This window comes from Lithobates pipiens, unplaced genomic scaffold, assembly GCF_037356315.1.
Source record: "Lithobates pipiens isolate NorthernLeopardFrog02 unplaced genomic scaffold, aLitPip1_a1.2 Scaffold_13, whole genome shotgun sequence".
Taxonomy (NCBI): domain Eukaryota; kingdom Metazoa; phylum Chordata; class Amphibia; order Anura; family Ranidae; genus Lithobates; species Lithobates pipiens.
The window spans coordinates 96,273,348-96,294,292 of NW_027507718.1; the positions used below are offsets into that span (position 1 = coordinate 96,273,348).

Consider the following 20,945-nt stretch of genomic DNA (forward strand, 5'->3'; position numbering starts at 1 on the left):
TAAATTTAGGCACCTCTCATGGTAAAGGAGGAACAAGAGTCATTGCTTCGCTAGATGCAGAATAAGTTTTTGACTCCGTTGAGTGGGAGTACCTGTGGGAGGTATTGAGAAGGTTTGGATTTGGGACTAAGTTTCTCCACTGGCTAGGCATGTTGTACAAATCTCCCAGGGCGAGGATTTGCACAAATGACACCTTCACTGATTTCTTTCTCCTCCAGAGGGGGACCCGTCACAGTTGCCCGCTGTCACCCAGCCTTTTTGCGCTGGCCCTTGAGCCAATGGCGATCCTGGTTCGAGAGTCCTGACACATTAAGGGACTAAGGGGTGGTCCTCTGGAGGAGAAGATATCGCTATATGCGGACGATGCATTGTTGTACTTGCATGATGCAGATCTCTCGTTGCACGCAGCTCTTGAGGCCTTTAATGAGTTTGGGCATTTCTCAGGAATTTGGATTAACTGGTCGAAGTCAGTCCTATTTCCTATTCCTATTTCCTATTGATCCCCAGGCCTGGATGGTTGCTCGCCAGACCCCCCTGCTCTGGGTGGAGGAGTTCAAATATCTGGGGATTGTGGTAACGAGAGATCTCCAGTCCTTTCAACGTCTTAATCTTCAACCATGTGACTCAAGGACCATTGCTCTAGATGGACTAATTTACCACTCAACCTCCTGGGTCGCATAAATATACTAAAGATGATTTATCTACCTAAATGTAACGATATATTTAGGAATTGTCCAATTTGGCTCCCCTCTTCCTTTTTTAAAGAGTTGGAAAGCTGTATTGGTTTCTTTCTGTGGGGGGGTCTCCTCCTCAGATGGTCAGATCAACGATACAGCTCCAGTGATTTCTGGTGGACTTGCGCTACCTAATCTGACGGTGTATTATTGGGCAGCTATGTTAGTCACAGTAAGATGGTGGTTTGAACAGTCTGGAACAAATCCTACTGTTTGTTTAGAGGCGGCCATTCTGGGTTCACTCATGGAACTCAGCAATTTGGTCTATAGGGGCTCGGCAACGTGTCCCTCCCTCCCGACTCCCATTAAAGTAACTCTACGAGTGTGGTTGGTGGCTAGAAGGCGGTTTCTCCACCACAACCAGCGGTCTCCCTTTTGTCCATGGGGGAACCCCACCCTTCCTCACTTCAGAATGCTTCTAGATCCACAAATTTGGGCCCGGATTGGGATAAAGGTATTAAAGGATATTATGTCCGCAGGGGAATTACTCTCCTTCCGAGATCTCACTGTTAAATATAGACTCCCTGGATGGATGATCTTCCGGTACTATAAGCTGCGTCACCTGCCCAAAACACATTTTCCCACTGTCCCTAGTCTTAAATCTGAAGCTATTGAAGAGTTGCTCGCATAGGAATCTTTAGACAAACCTCTCTCAATGTTATATCTAGCTCTTCTTAGGGTAGACTCACCCAAAATAGATGTACTATGGGAAAGGTGGGTCCAATATCCTGGGCCTGGACAGAGAGAACTGGGAGGAGTGCTTTGAGGATATCCCCAAGCTGGTGATTTCCTCTAGAGACAAGTTGTTGCAAACAAAATTCCTACATGGAATTTAATACACGCCTAAGAGAATGCATAGGATATATCCACAGCGTTCACAGAATTGTCCACTGTGTCAATCCCCTGATAGTACTTATATTCACATGTTCTGCTTCAGTATGTCACAGTACATGTTGGCATTCGTGGTTCCCTCAATGAACTGTAGCTCTCTAGTTCCTACATCACTCATGCAGCCCCAGATCATGACACTCCCACCATCACACTTGACTGTAGTCAAGCGTAGACCTCATATGTCTATTTCCCAAAGACAACCTCTGGATATGAGGCTGAGCACATGCACTGAACTTCTTTGGTCGACCATGGCGAGGCCTGTTCTGAATGGAACCTGTCCTATTAAACCGATGTATGGTCTTGGCCACCATGCTGTAGCTCAGTTTCAGGGTCTTGGCCTTTTTTCAGATCCTCAGAGAGTTATTTGCCATGAGGTACCATGTTGAACTTCCAGTGACCAGTATGAGAGAGCAAGAGCGATTAAATTTAACACACTTGCTCTCTATTCACACCTGAGACCTTGTTACACTAACAAGTCACATTACAATGGGGAGGGAAAATGGCTAATTGGGCCCAATTGGGTAAATTTTCACTTAGGGGTGTACTCACTTTTGTTACCAGCAGTTTAGACATTAATGGCTGTGTTGAGTTATTTTGAGGGGACAGCAAATGTACACTGTTATACAAACTGTACACTCACTACTTTACATTGTAGCAAAATGTAATTTCTTCAGTGTTGTCTCATGAAACATATAAAAAAAATATTTAAAAAAATGTGAGATACTGTGTATATATACGTGATCCTGTGCACAGCTACTTCCTGTAGCAGTAAAACTGCTATAGGGTGGTCAGCAAGTGATTAAAAATACTATGTATGGGGTCCTTCTACATGGGCCATGAATGTAAAGGATATTTTACTGACCACCAATGTAAATTGTCATTTTTCCACTGACCACCAATCTAAGCGAATACTATATTTTTCATTTGACTGTTTGCATTTCTTTTCTAGCCCTTATATGTTTAACTTCATTGTCTTACAATTTCATTTCATGTTTTACCAAAAATAATTGTTGTACAGAGCAGCCCTGGGTAGCAAATATGTTAACTACTCCGTATCCCTTATTCTTTTTTCATTCTTATACTCTTAACTTACTATGCATGCAAAGTATTCTGAGCTGTAAAAAAAGAATCAACTACTTTGAGACAAATTTTCCATATTCGGTTATATGTATACAAGCGAAATGTACCATTTAAGTAGTTAAACACAATACGTAAATCACTATGGCCAAAATTAGTGCATCAATACTATTTAAGGTAGCCTTATGCCCTGTACACATGGTCGGATATTCCGATCACAAAATCCGTCTGATTTTTTCCGACAGATTTTGTCTGAAACTGGTGTTGCATACACACGGTCAGACAAAGTTGTCGGAAAATCCGATCGTTCGGAACATGGTGACATCCGTTGCGTATGACAAGACTACATAGAGGCTAGTAGCCAATAGCTTTGGTCTCGTAATTTGATCTGAGCATGCGTGGCACTTTGTCCAATTGGAATTCCCTACAAACAATCGGAAAAAGTCTGATCAGATTTTTTTGTCGGAAAATTTGAGATCCTGCTCTCAAATTTTTTCCGTCCAAATTTCCAACGGAAAAAGTCCGATAGAGCCCACACACGATCGGATTTTACGACAATATAATCCGATTGGACCATTTTTTCCGTCGGAATTTCCGACCATGTGTGCAAGGCATAAGATGGGGATCACTTCCCCATAAAAAAAGTCCCATCAAGAGGCCACTTATCAGGTGATTACTGAAAAAGCCTCATGATTTAAATAAGTCTCATCCCTTTCCAGGTATATGTCAGGTGTAGTTCAAAGAGCTGCACCATGACTTTACACTTTAGAAAAATTAATATGAACTGCCATTCATTCTTTAGCAGGGAGAAATGACAGTTCATACATGACCCCTCCCACCAATCCTTGATCCATTCTCCTCCTTCTTCTCTCCCAATCCATGCCCACTTGTCATATGTATTGCCATATCTCTTTCCCCTGAACGCTTCAGAAAATATCAGTTTTCATTCTGTCCTCTGTTTACCTTGTCCACAGTTAGCTCCAGCTCTACCTCTTGTCTTGCTTGTCCCTGGTAAGTCCCTAGTCACCCTTCTCTCTCTTCTCTCTTTATACCCATATTCTTTTCCCACACTGTCTCCTCTATTTTCATGCTCTTGTTGCACATCCTCTTCATCCATCCCTCAGCATTGCTTAGTTCTTGTTGCGCCTATTCTTCCCTTTTAACCACAATCAGCACTCCATCTACCCTTATTCCCACAGCCACAGTCATCTTCCTCCATGTCACCCGACCATGCTCAACCTATATTTTATAAACAGTCCATAAATTAATTATGCATATTTGTTATCCATGTTCAGATGCCACTGTCTCCTCTGGTCCATTTTGGTCTTCTTTCTGCTGCCTCTCTTTCAGTTTTCCCTGTCCTCATTCAGAACATGCCCTGCGCCCGTTCTCTTTCCCCCATTTATAATCATCTACTTTGTCTTCTCTCTTGCTCTTCCTCGTACTTGATGTGCTCTCAATCTGCCTTCTTTCTCTTTGCTCACCAATCAGCTCCTTTCTGCCATCTCTGTCTTTCCTATTATTCAATGGTCAGCTGTGACTCCCCCCTCCCCTGCCCAGTTTTCTTACTCTCTGCTTTCTATACCCCCAGCTTCAATTCCAGTTTACCCCCCCCCCCCCCCCATAGTGGCACACTAAATAAAACTGGGTCCAGCTAAAATATTGGCTTACTGGATTGAAGTGAAGCAACAAACAGCAATCATAAATAATACTTTACACCTAGCCATACGACAGAGCTAATTTCTTTCCTGTATCACTCCTGGGCCATTGTTTTCTCTCAGCAGGGAAAGGTGGGGGAAGCTGTCCCCAATGGGAGAAGACAGTGATTATCGCTAGTGGCTATAGCAACTGCTAGTGATAATCGCAAGAGAATCCGGCAGGCTGGTTGTATCAATTGATCAATTTGGTACATTCACCCTGCCCATTAACAGTTTAAATCTCGGCCGGTTCAGTAGGAATCGTGACTGGCCAGTCTACGTACTCTAAATAGCTAAAGTCTAATTGGTTGCTCTGGTCTTTGTTCATCTTTGCATCTTATCAGCTAAGCCTAAAAAAGTAACTAAATTCAGCTGTGAATGCAGCACACTGATCCAGGGATTTCTCTTTGTTTAAGGCTTTGGCAGACATGCTGAAGGTCAATAGTACACTGAGGACTTTAAATGTGGAATCTAATTTCATCAGTGGAAATGGAATCCTCGTTCTTGTAGAGTCACTCCAGTATAACACATCACTGGTTGAGCTGAAAATAGACAATCAGGTAAAAGCATGGCTATTGATGATATCTGAGGTACCTCTGATTTTTATTTTTATTTTCTGATTATTTTTATTTTTTTAGGCTGAATACAGAGAACAGAACACAATGGGATGGGGCATGGGCTGCACCTTCTATTCTTCTCCTGTGTGCTAAAGGCTGTAATTTCCAGAAAGTTTGTCTAATAAAAAATAGGCTCTGAGGTGTGCAAGAACTCCATGGATGCAGCCTTGCTATTGAGTTAGGGAGTAGCTGGCTGTGGTCCACCCTTTGGTGGGTGGTGGACTTCTATTATTTTTTTTTGCCTTCTTCCCCACTATTACCACACTATTAATTAAACAACAATATTTCAATAAGATTATATGTACATGTAATTTATTTTATGTATATTATCTACCTGTAAAATCCTCCTCTGTGTAGGCATTCAAAATGCTTGAGACGTCTGCTGGGCGCTGCCATCTTGGATGTGGTGTCTGCAGCCCCAGCAGACTTAAAGCTCTCTTTCAATTTACACTCTATACTATCCCTCCTTTTTTATGCTCTCTACTGCTACATCTTTTATTTATGTGCCAGGTCCCAGGGCAGCCTCTTATCTTATAAAAGTGCAGGGGCTGACAGTGGTAGCCGATGTTATATCGAATAGTGCCCTCCATCGAACAGATGCTAAGCGCCGAGTGAGAATGTAATTGTCAGATTCTTCCTTGCTATTGCGGGGCAGGTTGTGGGTGTCTTGAAGGGCAGGTTTTGTGTGTGTTTTAACCCACCCTTAGACACAGCGAAAACATGCCGTTTATCACACTGAACCCACCCTGCAACAGACAGAAAACACAGTGTTCAATACAGGCAAAACCCGCCCCGCAACAGCGAGGCAGAATCTGCCAAGTACGTTCTCCCACTGTTTGCATAGCGTCAGAAAATGCCTCCGACAATGTGCGCATGCGCTGTGTTAATGTCATGTCAGCTGATCAACATATCAGCTAGAGTAACATTTGTTACTGCGTAGACCCATCAGAGGCATTTTTCAACGGGGGGGCATTTCTCAATAGAACACCGGAATACAACAGACACTGACAAATCCTCTACCCTGCACATTATACATTAAAGTTTGCTTTGTTTATTGTTTTGTGGCCATGTTTCAACAAGGTTGTATCATTGCTTTTTACAATGTTTGGAGCCATTGTTTGAGCCAGTAGTTGGTACCTGGCAAAACTATGCCCGTTGCTGGCTCCAATGACTGAATTGGGCAGGTATATTGTCTATTTTACAAATGAGCACAAAAACAGCAAAAGCGGTTACCAATGTAAAATGTGCAGTCTTATGACCCTTTACTGACATAAATGTAAATGATGTGGCAAAAAAAAAAAATGACAGCTTGGGAAGTGTCATTCCTTGCGTTACTCGTTGCCCTTAGACCCCTTTCACACTGGAGGCATTTTTAAGGCGCTTTAACGCTAAAAATAGCTCCTGTAAAGCGCCTGAAAAATGCCTCATCTGTAATCCCAGTGTGAAAGCCCGAGCTGTGCTGGCAGGACATTAAGACCCCTTTCACACTAAGGTGCTTTTCAGGCGCTTTCACGCTAAAAAAAGCACCTGAAAAGCTCACGAAAACCTAATTCATTAAAATCAATGAATGATTTCACACTGGGGCAGTGGGCTGGCAGGGTGGTGAAAAAACGCCCCTCTCCATTGGAATTAATGGAAAGCTCTTTAAAAGCACCTGGAAAGCTCTTCAAAAGCGCTCAAATGTTTTATTGGCAGTTTAGAAGAGCCTCAGTGTGAAAGGGGCCTAAAAAAAGTCCTGCAAGCAGCATATTTGAGGCGCTCATTGAAATCAATGGGTAGCGCCGCCGAAGCACCTTGGCAGCGGCGCTTTGCAGGTGCTTTTAACCCTTTATTCAGCCATTTATGGGGGTTAAAAGCATCCCTCTAGCACCCAAAAAGCATCTCTAAAACAACCGTAAAGCACCGCTAAAAATAAAATTTTCCGATGGTGCCACCATTGATTCGTACTTCTCCCAACCAAGCCTTCAATTTCACCTTGTGTTGCTACAGAAAAGAAATTTAGTGGCCAGGAATTTTCCTTTCTTTCCAAGTCAAAGCTCATGGGCATTTCTTTTTTGATTATATTTCTCACACGATTCTCCCATCATTGATTAGAAATGTGTTTGTTTTTCACAAAATTTCAATGGCCGCATGAAAACTGGCCCTTGCTGCGGACCATTAATGGTGCAAAAATCTGAACGAAAATCCATAATTACAATTTTTGAAAGTAAATTTGTTCGGAATTTTAACCATGTATAGCCAGCTTGGTTTTTGCTTGGTAAAATCAATTCATTCTAAAATTGAAGGTTAAAGCAAACAAAATCATGAACTGCTTTTGAAATTCTACTGGTGTTTATCCCAGCTTAAAGCGGAGTTTCACTCAAAAGTGGAACTTCTGCTTATCTCCTCCTCCCTCTCTGGTGTCGCATTTGGCACCTTTCAGGGGGGGAAGGGTGAACAGGTACCTGTTTTTGACAGGTACCCTTTCCCCACTTCCGGAGACGGCCCCCTTTCCCCACGGAAGTGCGGCCCCCTACTTCTTCCTCATCCAGTTAGAAAGCATAGTGTGCCTTGCACATGCTCAGTAGGGTACCGGCTGTTAAGCCAAAAGGCTTCACTGCTTGTTTCCCTTACTAAGAATGGCGGCAGCAGCACCCGACAGCTGATCTGAAAATTGGCTGGGGAACCGACATCGCTGGAACCCTGGATAGGTAAGTGTCCTAATATTAAAATTCAGTAGCTACAGTATTTCTAGCTGCTGAGTTTTAATTTTTTTTCATGGGGGGGGGGGGGGCGGAACACCTCTTTAAGATAAGTTAGCTTAAAGCGTAAGTAAACCCATTTATTTAACAGTTTCAAAAAACTGTTACATTCCTGGCATGCTGGGAATATAACTGTCTCAACCAAACTGTCAAACCATCCAATGGCTGGTGTCATAACTGATCACATGTGCAGCATCCTGACAGTTGAAGATTAAACAGAGGCCAAGATGACAGCTTCCTTGGCTGAAAATGATAGGAGGGTTTACTTCTACTTTAAGATAAGATACTGTAACTCAGCCTCTGCACTCTCATCCCAATTCACTGTAGCAATAAAACATGGTTGCCCAACTGGATAGAAAAACTACAATCCATAGCAAATATCAGATATTTGACCAAAGTCACCTAGTGGTGCAATTATATATGTATAGCCAGCTGAAGATTAAATTAGCCTAACATCCTGATCTCTGGTAAGACGGGGAGATATTTTTAGTTTGTCATTTCTGTATAAACACTTAATATAATTTCCTTCTTTTTTTTTTGTTCCCTTTAGAGTCAAGCTCTTGGCAATAAAGTGGAGATGGAAATTGCAAATATGTTAGAAAAAAATGCAACGCTTTTGAAATTTGGCTATCATTTTACTCAACAAGGCCCCAGAATGCGAGCATCAAACGCAATGATGAACAATAATGATCTTGGTGAGTTGGTCCTCGAATCAGCCAGCTCTCTCAACTACTTGCAAAATAAGGCAAATTCTGCTGCTGAATTGTTCTTACTACTATTTTCTTATTATGGTCTTAAAAAATGTATTTAGCTTGACTGATGTATAACTGGTAATTAAGTTAATACATGAACAAATTACATTACGCTTGAAAATCTAAGAAAATACACTTTTCACTATGCTGCGATGGCTCAAAGTATTTTAAAACGCATTTTGCACCAGGCAATGGATTCCCATTGATGTCATGCTTAAAAACTGTCAAGCGGGATAGGCACCAAAAACAGAACAATAACCGAGACAAAGATTTTAGAAAAACATGACAGGCATTGCAGAGCTTGTATTTAGGAAGAGTCTGCCTGCCTAAAACACTTGAACATCAAGTATTACAGCTTTCAAAAAAATGTAATACATATGATAAATATAGTATGATGTGTGAGGTTTTAATATTGTATTTGTTCCCATTTAGGGCATTCACTGACACTTTCTGTTCTGGTAGCTGATGTCACCAATACAGAAGGTGAAAGGAAATCTAACATTTTACAACTGTCACAAAAATAAAAAATAAATAAAGAGTTGAAATCTGCTAGGGAAATTTTTATAGTGGTAATAGTAGGATTTAGGGAGATGTCTTCTCACTTCCCTTTGTGCCTTGAGGATGGGAATTAAGAATGAATCTCCCCAGCATGAATGTTAATAAAAAAAAAAAAATTAGATTTAAGCTTCAACACTTTATCCAAAACAAGAAAAAAAATTATCGGAGTTCTATTTTATATCTGCAAACAAAGAATGAACCAGTTCTAAAGAGACAAAGATCATTTTTATCTACATTTATTTTTTTCTAAATAAAATAACAAACATGTTATACCTGCTCTGTGACCCTCCTCTTCTTGTGTCCCCTGTTGATGCTCCTGGCTCCTCCTTTTCAGGGCATGCTCCCATAGAAGGATGTTTTCTATGGGGTACTTGTCGGTGCTCGCTCCTGGGCCACCCAGTCTGCATCTACTGACACAGACAGGGCAGCTCAGTTCCACGCCCTGCTCCCTTGTCACAAGATTTGATTGACAGCAGCGGGAGACAATGGTTCCCATTGCTATCAATCTGCCCAGTGAGGAGGGAGAGAGTGGAGAGAGACGCTGCTCTTATGCACAGTGCTGGCTCAAGAATGGGCTCATATAAGTATAAGGGAGGGCTGGGGGGGGGGATTCTGTGACACACAAGGTTTTTTTTTTACCTTAATGCATAGAATGCATTAAGGTAAAAAAAACTTTAGACTTTATAACCACCTTAATTTCCTTTTCAGACATACAGTGCCTTGAAAAAGTATTCACACCCCTTGAAATTTTCTACATTTTGTCATGTTACCAACCAAAAATGTAAATGTATTTTATTGGGATTGTATGTGATAAATCAACACAAAATGGCATTTACACCGTTTACAAGCTGTTACAGGCGTTTGGCATTTCAAATGCCTCTTAACATCTGTCCTGAACGCATTTTTTTGCTATTAACTATTTTTAGATAAAGATAAAGATAAAGATTGCTATTACCTTTTGTACTACCACCCCCTCCCTTTAGAATGTAAGCTCTACGAGCAGGGCCCTCCTGTACCTTTTGTATTGTACTGTAATTGTGTTGTCCCCTCTATACATTGTAAAGCGCTGTGTAAACTGTTGGCGCTATATAAATCGTGAATAATAATAATAATAATAATAACATAGAGAAAAGTTCAGGGGCTGCTGAAAAAAACGCCCAACTGCTCCTAAACATCTGCTTACCAGCAGCAGTGTACATGAAGCCTAAGGGGTATGAATAATTTTTCAAGGCATTGTACATGGTATATTATAACCTGATCTGGGCAGAGTTGGGTACACAAGTTTAAAATCATAGGGGGCACTGGACAGATTTTTGTTATGCTTTCCCTCTCCAATAAAAGAAGTGCCTATTTTAGAGCCTCTGATAATAAGTGATAGTGAATTTGCTGATATTACTAATTTATTGCGTATAAAAAAGATTTGCAAAAAATAAAGTAATATAAACACAAGATGATTCTGTGCAAAAAAAGCCTATATGAAAGTAAATATATCACTATATTATTAAAGTGCAATATGACCATAAACATTAAATAGCATAAATTCTAATAAAATGCAGCTATACAGTGAGTGCACATATGATGAATTGCATTATACACAACCAAAATATTTAGTTTTAGTGCAATCCAATGCGACAAAAGCAAGATGAAAACATAGTCACATAAAAAATGCACAAAAGTGCAAAAAATATCCAAATTGTAAAGTGCAACACTAAGTTTGGCCACAAAAAAACTCTGTGCATGAGAACATATGTGAAGAAAATATAACACAATTATAAATATGCAATGTGACCATATTCTTAAGTAGCATAAATTCAAATGAAGTGCCATTATACAGTGCAAATGTGATGGATTGTGTTATATACAATAAAAATATTAAATTTAGTGCAGTCCCATTCGACAATGCAGATGGAAACCAAAGTAGCATAAAAAATGCACGTAAGTGCAAGACGATATGGATGAAAAAAATGTGTTCACAGATTGCTGAAATCCAATATGTGACTTTACAGTGCAGCATAAAACGTGGATTGAGTGCTCATCACCGTGTTTACCATCACCACAATAAGATAAAAGGCTTACCAGAAAGCCTGCGACATCCCTTATGTGGGGGGGGGGGGGGGGGGGTCAAACAGCACTTTTCGCAAAATCCAAAATTTGCAGATGGAAGACTTCAGCATTCCTCTCCAGAAAGATCCATGGACATCCACTCGAATCCCAATGGTGTGAACAGCAGGATAATATAAAAAAGATAAAAAGGCTCCAATAGTATAGAATGTCTGCAGTACACTACAGTACAGAGTTGCAGTACAAAATTCCAAGGCACTTCAAGGCAAATAAATAAAAATTGTGGTAATAGTCCTTGCAAGACACATGCATGTCCATTTAAAATCCAATCACGCATGTGCAGAACTTCTGCGCGTAGTGTCTAGCGCTGCACTTTATTTTTTGCATTTTTATTTTGTGCCCAGGTCATTAACTGACACATTTTTCACATTGTTTAATTCATCTATCACTTAGTACAGATATATAATTTTTATCTACATAAAAAAGATTTACAACTTCTTTAAAACATGTTGCTCTTCCTTACTTGTACCCATAGAAACATGTAATCTGCTTCTTGTTTGCAGCTCGTATACGTAGGTCTGATGTCCCATGGCATAACCTTTCAACTCTGGACTTGGAAGATATATAAGTACAGAAAAATAAAATCTCTATATATTTCTCTTAGCAAAGCCTTGTCTATGCCACAAGCAGTGCTCACTCCTGCCACCTTCTGGCTGTCTACAGCCTATGCTGTATTCTTTCTGTATTTCATCAAAATACTTTTTCTTTTTTCAGACATTTCTGTTTTTGTGCTTTTTCTGCCACTTTTTTGCATTTTTTAATCTCTTACATTGCAATATATATAAAGCATTTTAAGTGAAGATAATGTTGTTTTAGTTGGTTTTAGTGGTTTGAAACATGGAACATAACATACAGGAAGAGCCATTTGAATAATTAGAGTAGATTTTTAGCTCACCAATAAAGTTTGAGTCTCATGCTTACCAAATTATATCATAGGACAAAATGAATCTTCTCTTAAAACTACAAACAGCAAGAATTATATACTTAAAGGCCACTCATCAATGGGCCCACTGTTAGCGTTATAGAGGCCTTCAATGACTATAAAAAAGAAATGTCTACAGCTACTTATATCTCCTGGTTGGGGTTCCAAGCATATTCCCATAATATTCAATGCAAGCTTTTTTAGCTAATAGGGGTAATAGTACTTTCCCTACTGAACTCTCTGTTCGCTGCACAAAAATGATATAGTAAGTAGTCAGCAGTACTGAATATTAGCTTAGCTTTAGGTCAGGGTGAACCAAAAACATCCTGATCCCTTCCCACTATTGAATATACTCAATTCAATGGCCCCATGAAAAGCTTAGCTAATGAATGGGCCATTCAGGACCATCATGACCACCAAAAGTGCTAATCTTTCCAAGTTGTCAAAACATTTATGTACGAAATTCTTACATTCTTAGCAAATACTTTCCTTCTTATAAGTACAATAGGTCAAAACGTAGCAAGCCCTGTCAGCCAAAGTCAAAAGGTAGACTAGAGCAGGTCCTGGGGGTTTCAGGAATGGGTAGGTAGCTTTATGGCCATTGTTCTAGGGGAAGAATCTGCTCTTTGATGCCCAGTCTCACATAACTAAAACAAAAAGATAAATTAAGCAGCCTAGAAATCCTAAAATGCACAGCTCTCTATGACAGAAATATCATCCTAATTTCGGACGTGAGGGTGTGGCTTCCCTTTGGCTACCTGTCATAATTATGGACGAAAAGTGGCGATCTAAGCACCATTTTCATAAATTAACATAGTGTTTCCATAGTACAGCTATGTGTGGTTTGAGGCTTTTGGTGTATTTGAGCACCTAATTAACACACTCTTAAGCCAGCCATAAAAAGTTTGGATTCAAACCATGTATGAGCAGGCTAAATGTACCCAAGTTAATCAATCAATCAACTTGGGTACAATCAGCCTGTTGAATTTTACATGTGATTATTGCTAGAGTCTGTGTTCACCTAGTGGGGACGGCTCCCACCGCCACTCCGCCGGGAGAACACAATGACTTCATGGGAACACTAACTGTTGATGGGGGAATCGATTTTCCTGCAAGCTATGGTTGAAAATCGCTCCATCTATAGCCGGCTTTAGTAAATGATAAAACAATATGAGACAGCAAGAAGGAAGTTGGCATGGCAACAAAAGACAGATTTTAGGGGATCTCCGGACCCTAACATCGAAGTGAAATATAGGGTTTAAAAGAAGTAGATGAGGATAAATAGGAGGTAGAAATCTTTTATGGGTTAACCTGGACAATTATATAAATAATTTATGACCATGAAGATGATAGGTTTGCACCATGTGACTTAGAGAATTGACTGTCCTTATGTAGACCTGTGCTAATAAGGCTTATTTTATTAGGCATTCCGGAGAGAACTGATTATGTCTAAATTGCTGTAAACCATAGCAACCAAGAGCAGACCGAACAAATGACTGATTACAGTTTATTGGGTTCAGTGGTTTACTGAATTTTGGTTCATTTTCTTATTAAAAAAATCATACCTTTATCAGTAATTGTAGGGTTGATTTAGCTTGTATATTAATTATTAGATCTTTGTTTTATTCTAACTATATTTGCTTGTTTCACCAGTGAGAAAGAGAAGGCTGGCCGACCTGGATGGCCCAATTTTTCCAAGATGCCGAAGCGGGGTGTAGAGCTGAGCATGCTCCACACAGCAGGACCCCATCCAATAAGAGTTTGTACCAGAGTGTGGAATCCTTACAAGAGAGTGAGAACCCAGCAACTGTGTTACATACCTCAGTCCTATGTTGTCATATATTATGCACCCAAGTGGATCATCAGCATGTTACATGTTATAGTATATCAGCTGGCAGTTCCTCCCTTAATGACCATCCATCGGATATTGCGACATTCAGTTGTTTTGCTGCTGCTTCCAGTGCCAGTTGGGATCAGCACAATGATTTTCAACATATATGTGTGACTTCATAGGTACTATACATGTTTAATGAACTAGTAACCAATAATGAGCACAGGACACATAATGTATTACTAGTATATCTGAAAAAAATTATAATAGAGACCATGGTTGACATTATTACAGTTTCCAAGATCGCTACGGAATCCAAGGCCTCTGCAATTACTGCATATACAAACTATTGTCAGTTGGTCGATCTAGCCCAAGCAAAACATAAGTTAGTTAATACTTTGGAAAAATACAAGGGAAAAAAAAGAATATTTAGGAATTCAAATTTCCTATGAAAAACTTGTTTGGTACAGCTGTCTTCATCAGGAGTAGTAGTAGTAGTAGCTGCTATCATAATTTTTATTTAGAGCAAGAAATATTGCCATCTTGTTAATGGAATGTCCTTCTGGTTGTTATTCCACTCTAGTAGTATATGGCATCATTGCTTATTCAAATGAGTGCAGACATTAACATAAAGAGAGGTGGTGCTGTTAAATATTAATGGATTTCTGCAGCAGGGTAGCCCCCAGTTCACCTAGTGTACAAACATCAGTACTGCAATGTGATATGACAGATACAACCTGTGCAATGACACATCCCTGAATTGTATTGTAACCCTATTCAGCACTGCACAACAATGAGTTGTGCTGACTGTAGAGTAGTTGGGCCATCTTACATGAGCCCAAAGTGCTCTGGTAGGCAAACTTCATCTGTTGAAATATAGTTCTCTATCTGTGATTATGGGCTGTTAGAAAACTGTAGACAATACTAGAGCAGAAAGATAAAAAAGTGCTATGTCCTGTGTTTTTTTCCTCTCAACACAGGTTTTACTTAAATTTCCTACCATCCAGTTATAATAAAGACATTTTAGGAATAAAGATAAAACAAAGTTTGTTGGTTACAGACTTCTGAAAGAAAGCCACACACTGATCGTGTCACTCCATGCAAGAAAAACTTTTTTAGTCAAATTTGCTCACTGGAGATCCTTACATAAAACCACTCCTCTCTAATGCATTTCACCCACATTGGACTTAATTGTGGAGAACCTCTCTACAATTAGCATCAGAAATACATCAGAAGGAATGGCTTCACATGGGGAATTCCAATACATTCATACATAGTTACACACATAATAGGTGAGGTTGAAAAAAGACACAAGTCCATCAAGTCCAACCTATGTATGTGATTAGATGTCAGTATTACATTTTATATCCCTGTATGTGGTGGTCGTTCAGGTGCTTATCTAATAGTTTATTGAAACTATGCTACCCGCTGAGACCACCGCCTGTGGAAGGGAATTCCACATCCTTGCCACTCTTAGGCCACATACACACTATCAGATTTTCTGCTGATTTTTGTCTTCAGATTTACCAAAACCATGTAGTGCAAGGGCCTGCCTGATTGCATATACATTAAAACTCCTAAGGTTTGACCTCATATTATATGGTTTTGGTAAACCCGAGCAAAAAAATCAGCAGAAAATCTGATAGTGTGTATGGGGCTTTACAGTAAAGAACCCTCTAAGCAGTTCAAGGTTAAACCTAATTTCTTCTCATTTTAATGAGTGGCCACGAGTCTTGTTAAACTCCCTTCTGCAAAAAAGTTTTATCCCTATTGTGGGGTCACCAGTATGGTATTTGTATATTGAAATCATATCCCTTCTCAAGCGTCTCTTCTCCAGAGAGAATAAGTTCAGTGCTCGCAACCTTTCCTCATAACTAATATCCTCCAGACCCTTTATTAGCTTTGTTGCCCTTCATTTCCAGTACATCCTTCCTGAGGACTGGTGCCCAGACCTAGACAGCATACTCCAGGTGAGGCCAGACCAGAGTCTCGTAGAGTGGGAGAATTATCGTTTTATCTCTGGAGTTAATCCCTTTTTTTAATGCATGCCAATATTCTATTTGCTTTGTTAGCAGCAGCTTGGCATTGCATGCCATTGCTGAGCCTATCATCTACTAGGACCCCCAGGTCCTTTTCCATCCTAGATTCCCCCAGAGGTTCTTCCCCTAGTGATCTCTCAGTTTGGCTGAATACATTTTTTCTTACAGGATCAGTGTGTGGCCTTTTTTCAGATGGTTGTAGTGGTGCATCATGCAGAGTCTCTTTGGGCTGGCACCCGACTGGCCTTTGGCCAGAGAGAGATTTGTGGAGTTTGGAGCAGCACCCACTTTTGTGGAATCCATTAATCAGTTTCCCCCAAACATTACCAATAAGTCTTACCTGAAACATTTAATATTTATTCAACTGTTTACAATAAGTGACAGGTAAATAGTCATATTGTTAAAGACCATTTCCTCTAAAGATGTGTGATTGTATGAGCAAAAGGCAAGTCTGTTGTATGACAGCATTTTAGGCATTTGCACCCTTTATTTACAAAGCCTGACCTTGAACACAACCAAGTCTTGTCATCCTCTAGTACTAAATGTCAGAGTGTTAAAAGGAAACATAGTTTATCAGCTATGCATTCTCAGCACAGGACTACAGACCGATGGAATGGAAGAAGAGGTGGATGTTATTTATACAGCTCACCCACCTTACATACTATATTAGAATACTTTGAATTAAAGTAGAATTATAAGCAAAACTTTTTTTATTTTTTTCATTTTGGATAGAGTAAGGGAGGATTATAATCTGTCAGATTTTTTTTCACCATCTATGTTCCATTTTGGAGATTTACCATCACTTCCTGTCCCATAGCCAAACAGGAAGTGAGAGAAAATCCCTGCAAATTAAGGGAATTCCTTGGGGACCCCCAGGTCACCTGAACTACTGTCCCCATTGGAAGATTTCCCCTCTATTATTTTTTTAGGGACAACCCAAAATGTGGTGTTTTCATTTACTTTCACTAATGATGGTAAAAAGGACAAATAGAGAGAGGGAATCTCTCTAATGGGAGACACAGACAGCAATAAAAACTGACAGTTCTAATCCCTCTCCTTTCTGTCCAATACTAAAAAAAAATTCTTGCCTTTAGTTATACTTTAGTTACCCTTACCCACTAAAGAAGAATTATTTTATTTGCAATCCATTCTGAAGTCACTGGCCAGTTATGCATGTGTTTTCTATTCCACCACAGAAAAGACTACTTTAATGCCTCATTTGCCTTAGGTCACTGCTACACTTTCACAAATTTGCATCTTCATTGCCTTACCTTCTTTGCAAAAGGATCACTTAAAGTGGGCCTTCGTCATTTTTCAACTTTCCATCAATTACATTTTCTGCCCTTGTTTTTTTTAACTTTGGATAGTAAAACAGATTTTTTTCTGCCAGTAAATACCTTATACAGCTCACTTCCTCTTACTGATCTGGTCATTAGCCTAGGCTTATGACATCATGCACAGCTCTCTCTCTTACTCTCCTGAGAGTTTGCCAGAAAGGGAAGAGGGATGAGCCATATAAGGGCCAATGAGAGCTGAAGGGCTGCAGAGCTGGAGGTGTGCCTCTGTGTGCCTGTGTAAATCCAGGAAGTGAACAGGCAGCAGCTTCAGCTGCCCACCGTTAAAATGGTTGCAGCCAGACTTAGTGGAGGGAGATTTCTGCAGAATATTTGGCAAGTACAGAATCACAGTATATATAAAATAATATGCAAAGTGGTGGGAGGGTAGCTTCAGAATTATGTGAGCAGACTGAAGTTCCTCTTTAAGGACAGCTGTAATAAAAATAAACTGTTACCTTTACCTGTTCTTCATCTTAAAGCTGGCCATACTTTATACAATTTTCTTAAATTTAAATTGTCTCATTTTCCTTTAAATTTACCTTCAACTATGTAGTACAAGGGCCTGCTTGATTGCATACAAATTGAAAGTGTTTATGTGTGACCTCATATTATAGGGTTTTGGTAAATCTAAAGAAAAATTGTACAAGACAATTGTATAATGTATGGCCAGCCTTTACTTCCATAAACAGCATTTATCATTTGTATTTTGTGAAACTCCAGTTTTATAGAGAAAAATATATTCACTTCTGGGTGAACCACATATATACATTGCAAGGATGTTTGCGAGTTCTTGCCAATTCATGAATTTTTTGGATCTGAAGAAACTGATAATTTCCTCACAGTGTACCTACTTAAAGGCCAATTGAAGCCTTGCTTTTTGTTACTGTAGTTCAGTAAGGCTGCATATACGGTACAGTAATAAATATGAGACTTTGTTTTTACTTCTAATACCCCATGCTGGTACCACATAGGAGACTCGAACCGTGGCACAAAGTAGATTCCCAGCCATCCACCTGTCCAACAGTGCACTCACTTCCTGAGCTTTAAATTGACTGGTAGAGTTGACAGGTCTGCCTTTATTACCACCATCTAAACAATCTCAGTGTATTAATAAGAAACATATTCTGACCGACTCTGTGTTGACATGTAAAAAATCAGTAGGCCAATCACCAAAGCACTAAAAATCTCATCTCTATGCCTTGTACATAAACAGTGTACAGAATGCCCTCACTTTGCCATATTTGCAAGGAAGCAATCAGTTATCTTCACAGTTCACAAGGAATTTACTTTTACAAATAGGGATGTCAGCATTGAAGTCAGAACTTCATCCTGCCCCACTCAAACCTCACTTTTGGCAAGGAGGTAGGAGGTATCCATCAAATTTAGGCTACATTCACACCTGAGCATTTTCAGCTCGTAAAACGCCCAAAAAATGCCTGAGAAACACCCAACAAGCAAAAAATCCCATTAATTTCAATGGCACCTGTTCACATCTGAGTGTTTTCTCACATGAAGCAAAACGCCTTAAGCTCAGAAAAGAACATGAGCTTCTTTGGGGCAGATTACAGGCCTTTTTCTGCCTTTTACATTGTCGACCTGTACAAAATCACAGGAAAAAATGTGGCAAAAACACAGTAAAATCTCCCGACTTTGAAAAATGCTCGGGTGTGAATGCAGCCTTAGGGTTCAGTGATTAAGTAAGGTGTAACAGGAGGGCCAAAGTTCTGACATATGAAGAATGAGCTCTGTGGGCTTGAGTCTTACAGGACTCGGAAGACAGCTAAGTTTAAAATGTATGCACGCAATTCCAAGAGCCTGCAATTTACTCCTGCTGTCATGTTACTGCCTTGAGCTGTACTAAAGACTAGTATTAAAATGCCATGCTAAATCTTTCTTTCTACTTTTTCTACTGCTATACTTATTTTTGAACTGAATAAAGCTTTATTCTTTACAAATGCTATTAAGTCATAAGTCAACAATGCAAAACAGGAGACGTAAACTAACTGTTAACATTGCACTTGGTATTACAATGCAGTTTAAAAAAATCTATACCATACTGTGCATTATCTTCTTAGACTGCAATTTTTTGTTACCCTTATGTGCCTTATATTGTATGGCTGTGTTGTTATTTGAAATTAAAATTATCAAATAAAAGTTATATTTCATTGACCAAGTCTAATCCATGCTTCAATCAAAACTTCACCTTATTGTAATAAATTGCCATGCCGAAAAAAAAAAATCACCATACATTTTAATTGCACCTACATTTGAAATGATGGTATATTCTTTACTATTAAAAAAATATTTAAAAACAATAGTATACATATATATATATATATATATATATATATATATATATATATATATATATATATGATGAAGGTAAATAGTAGCACTACAGATAGTAATAACACTCATATAAAACCCCGCAGTTATAGGGTGTAGAGAGAGTAAATTAATAGTAGTGTGTAAGTAGTGTGATAATCATACACTTTGTTGCTGAGCTCCAACTGTCACCACACCATGTGTGTAAACGTACCACCACTTCCCCAATCAGGTGTACACTCACCAGCTAATAATGTCTCACACTCTTGTGTTTTGGCAAAAACAGCAGACACCCCTCAGGGTTAAAACGACATCCCATCAGATAGGAGTGCAAAGATAGCCATAATATGTGGAGAAAATAAGCTCCAAATAGTGTGATACCGTATATAAAATTTTATTAAAACATAGCATTACATCACCCGCCTAATGGGGGTGCACTTACCAGAAGGCAATATGACTCTCGCATTGGTATCGTATATGATGCCAGAGATATCACGTTGTGGTGAGCATAAGAAAAAATGTAAAATTTCACCTGACTTCCTCATCTGAACACTCAGAACATCACTTCCGGTGGTACATGTTTGTCACTTCTGGTTGCCGTACAGCCACGTACCGACGTGCTTCGTCATACCAACTTTGTCCTGGGATACCCATATTGCCTTCTGGTAAGTGCACCACCATTAGGCGAGTGATGTAATGCTATATTTAAAAAAAAAATGATATGCGGTATCACACTATTTGGAGCTTATTTTCTCAACATATTACGGCTATCTTTGGACTTCTATCTGATGGGATGTAGTTTTAACACTGAGAGTTGTTTGCTGTTTTTGCCCAAACACGAGAGTGTGAGGCAATATTAGCTTGTGAGTGTACATCTGCTTGGGGAAGCGGTGGCACATTTGCTCACATAGTGTGGTGACAGTTGGAGCTCAGCAACGAAGTGTCTGATTATCACACTACTCATGGACTATTAATTTACTCTCTCTACACCCTATCACTGTGGGGTTTTATATAAGTGTTATTACAATCTCGAGAGCTAATATTTACCTTCATCATATATATAGGTATACTATTGTCTTTAAATTTCTTTTTTGTCATAGTGGCTGCTATATATCTCAATATCCAACAGTCAATTTATTATTATTGACTTGTTCTGTGGCACAGTGTTTTTGATCTTTGTTGGTGGCACATTATAAGATCTTATTAATATTCTTTACTATACTTTGCAGAGATATGTTTGCTGACACTCTGTAGGTGGACTGTGTCATTGCACTGATCCAATGTGATATTTGGGATACCACGT

The 20,945-nt window shown here is 39.5% G+C and overlaps 1 protein-coding gene across 2 annotated transcripts in view; it reads left to right on the forward strand.

The window, feature by feature from the left end:
* The window catches only part of TMOD1 (tropomodulin 1), a 118,051-nt gene extending 98,565 nt beyond the window's left edge, over nucleotides 1-19,486 (forward strand). The window contains exons 8-10 of one of the 2 annotated variants that reach the window (XM_077475289.1): nucleotides 4,816-4,959; nucleotides 8,308-8,452; nucleotides 13,764-19,486. In XM_077475289.1, the coding sequence (XP_077331415.1) occupies nucleotides 4,816-4,959; nucleotides 8,308-8,452; nucleotides 13,764-13,828 (354 nt within the window). In that variant the 3' untranslated portion in view covers nucleotides 13,829-19,486. Of the gene's footprint in view, nucleotides 1-4,815; nucleotides 4,960-8,307; nucleotides 8,453-11,691; nucleotides 11,772-13,763 lie in introns of those variants that run through there. The other variant, XM_077475290.1, reaches the window with a different exon arrangement.
* The last annotated feature ends 1,459 nt before the right edge of the window (nucleotides 19,487-20,945 follow it).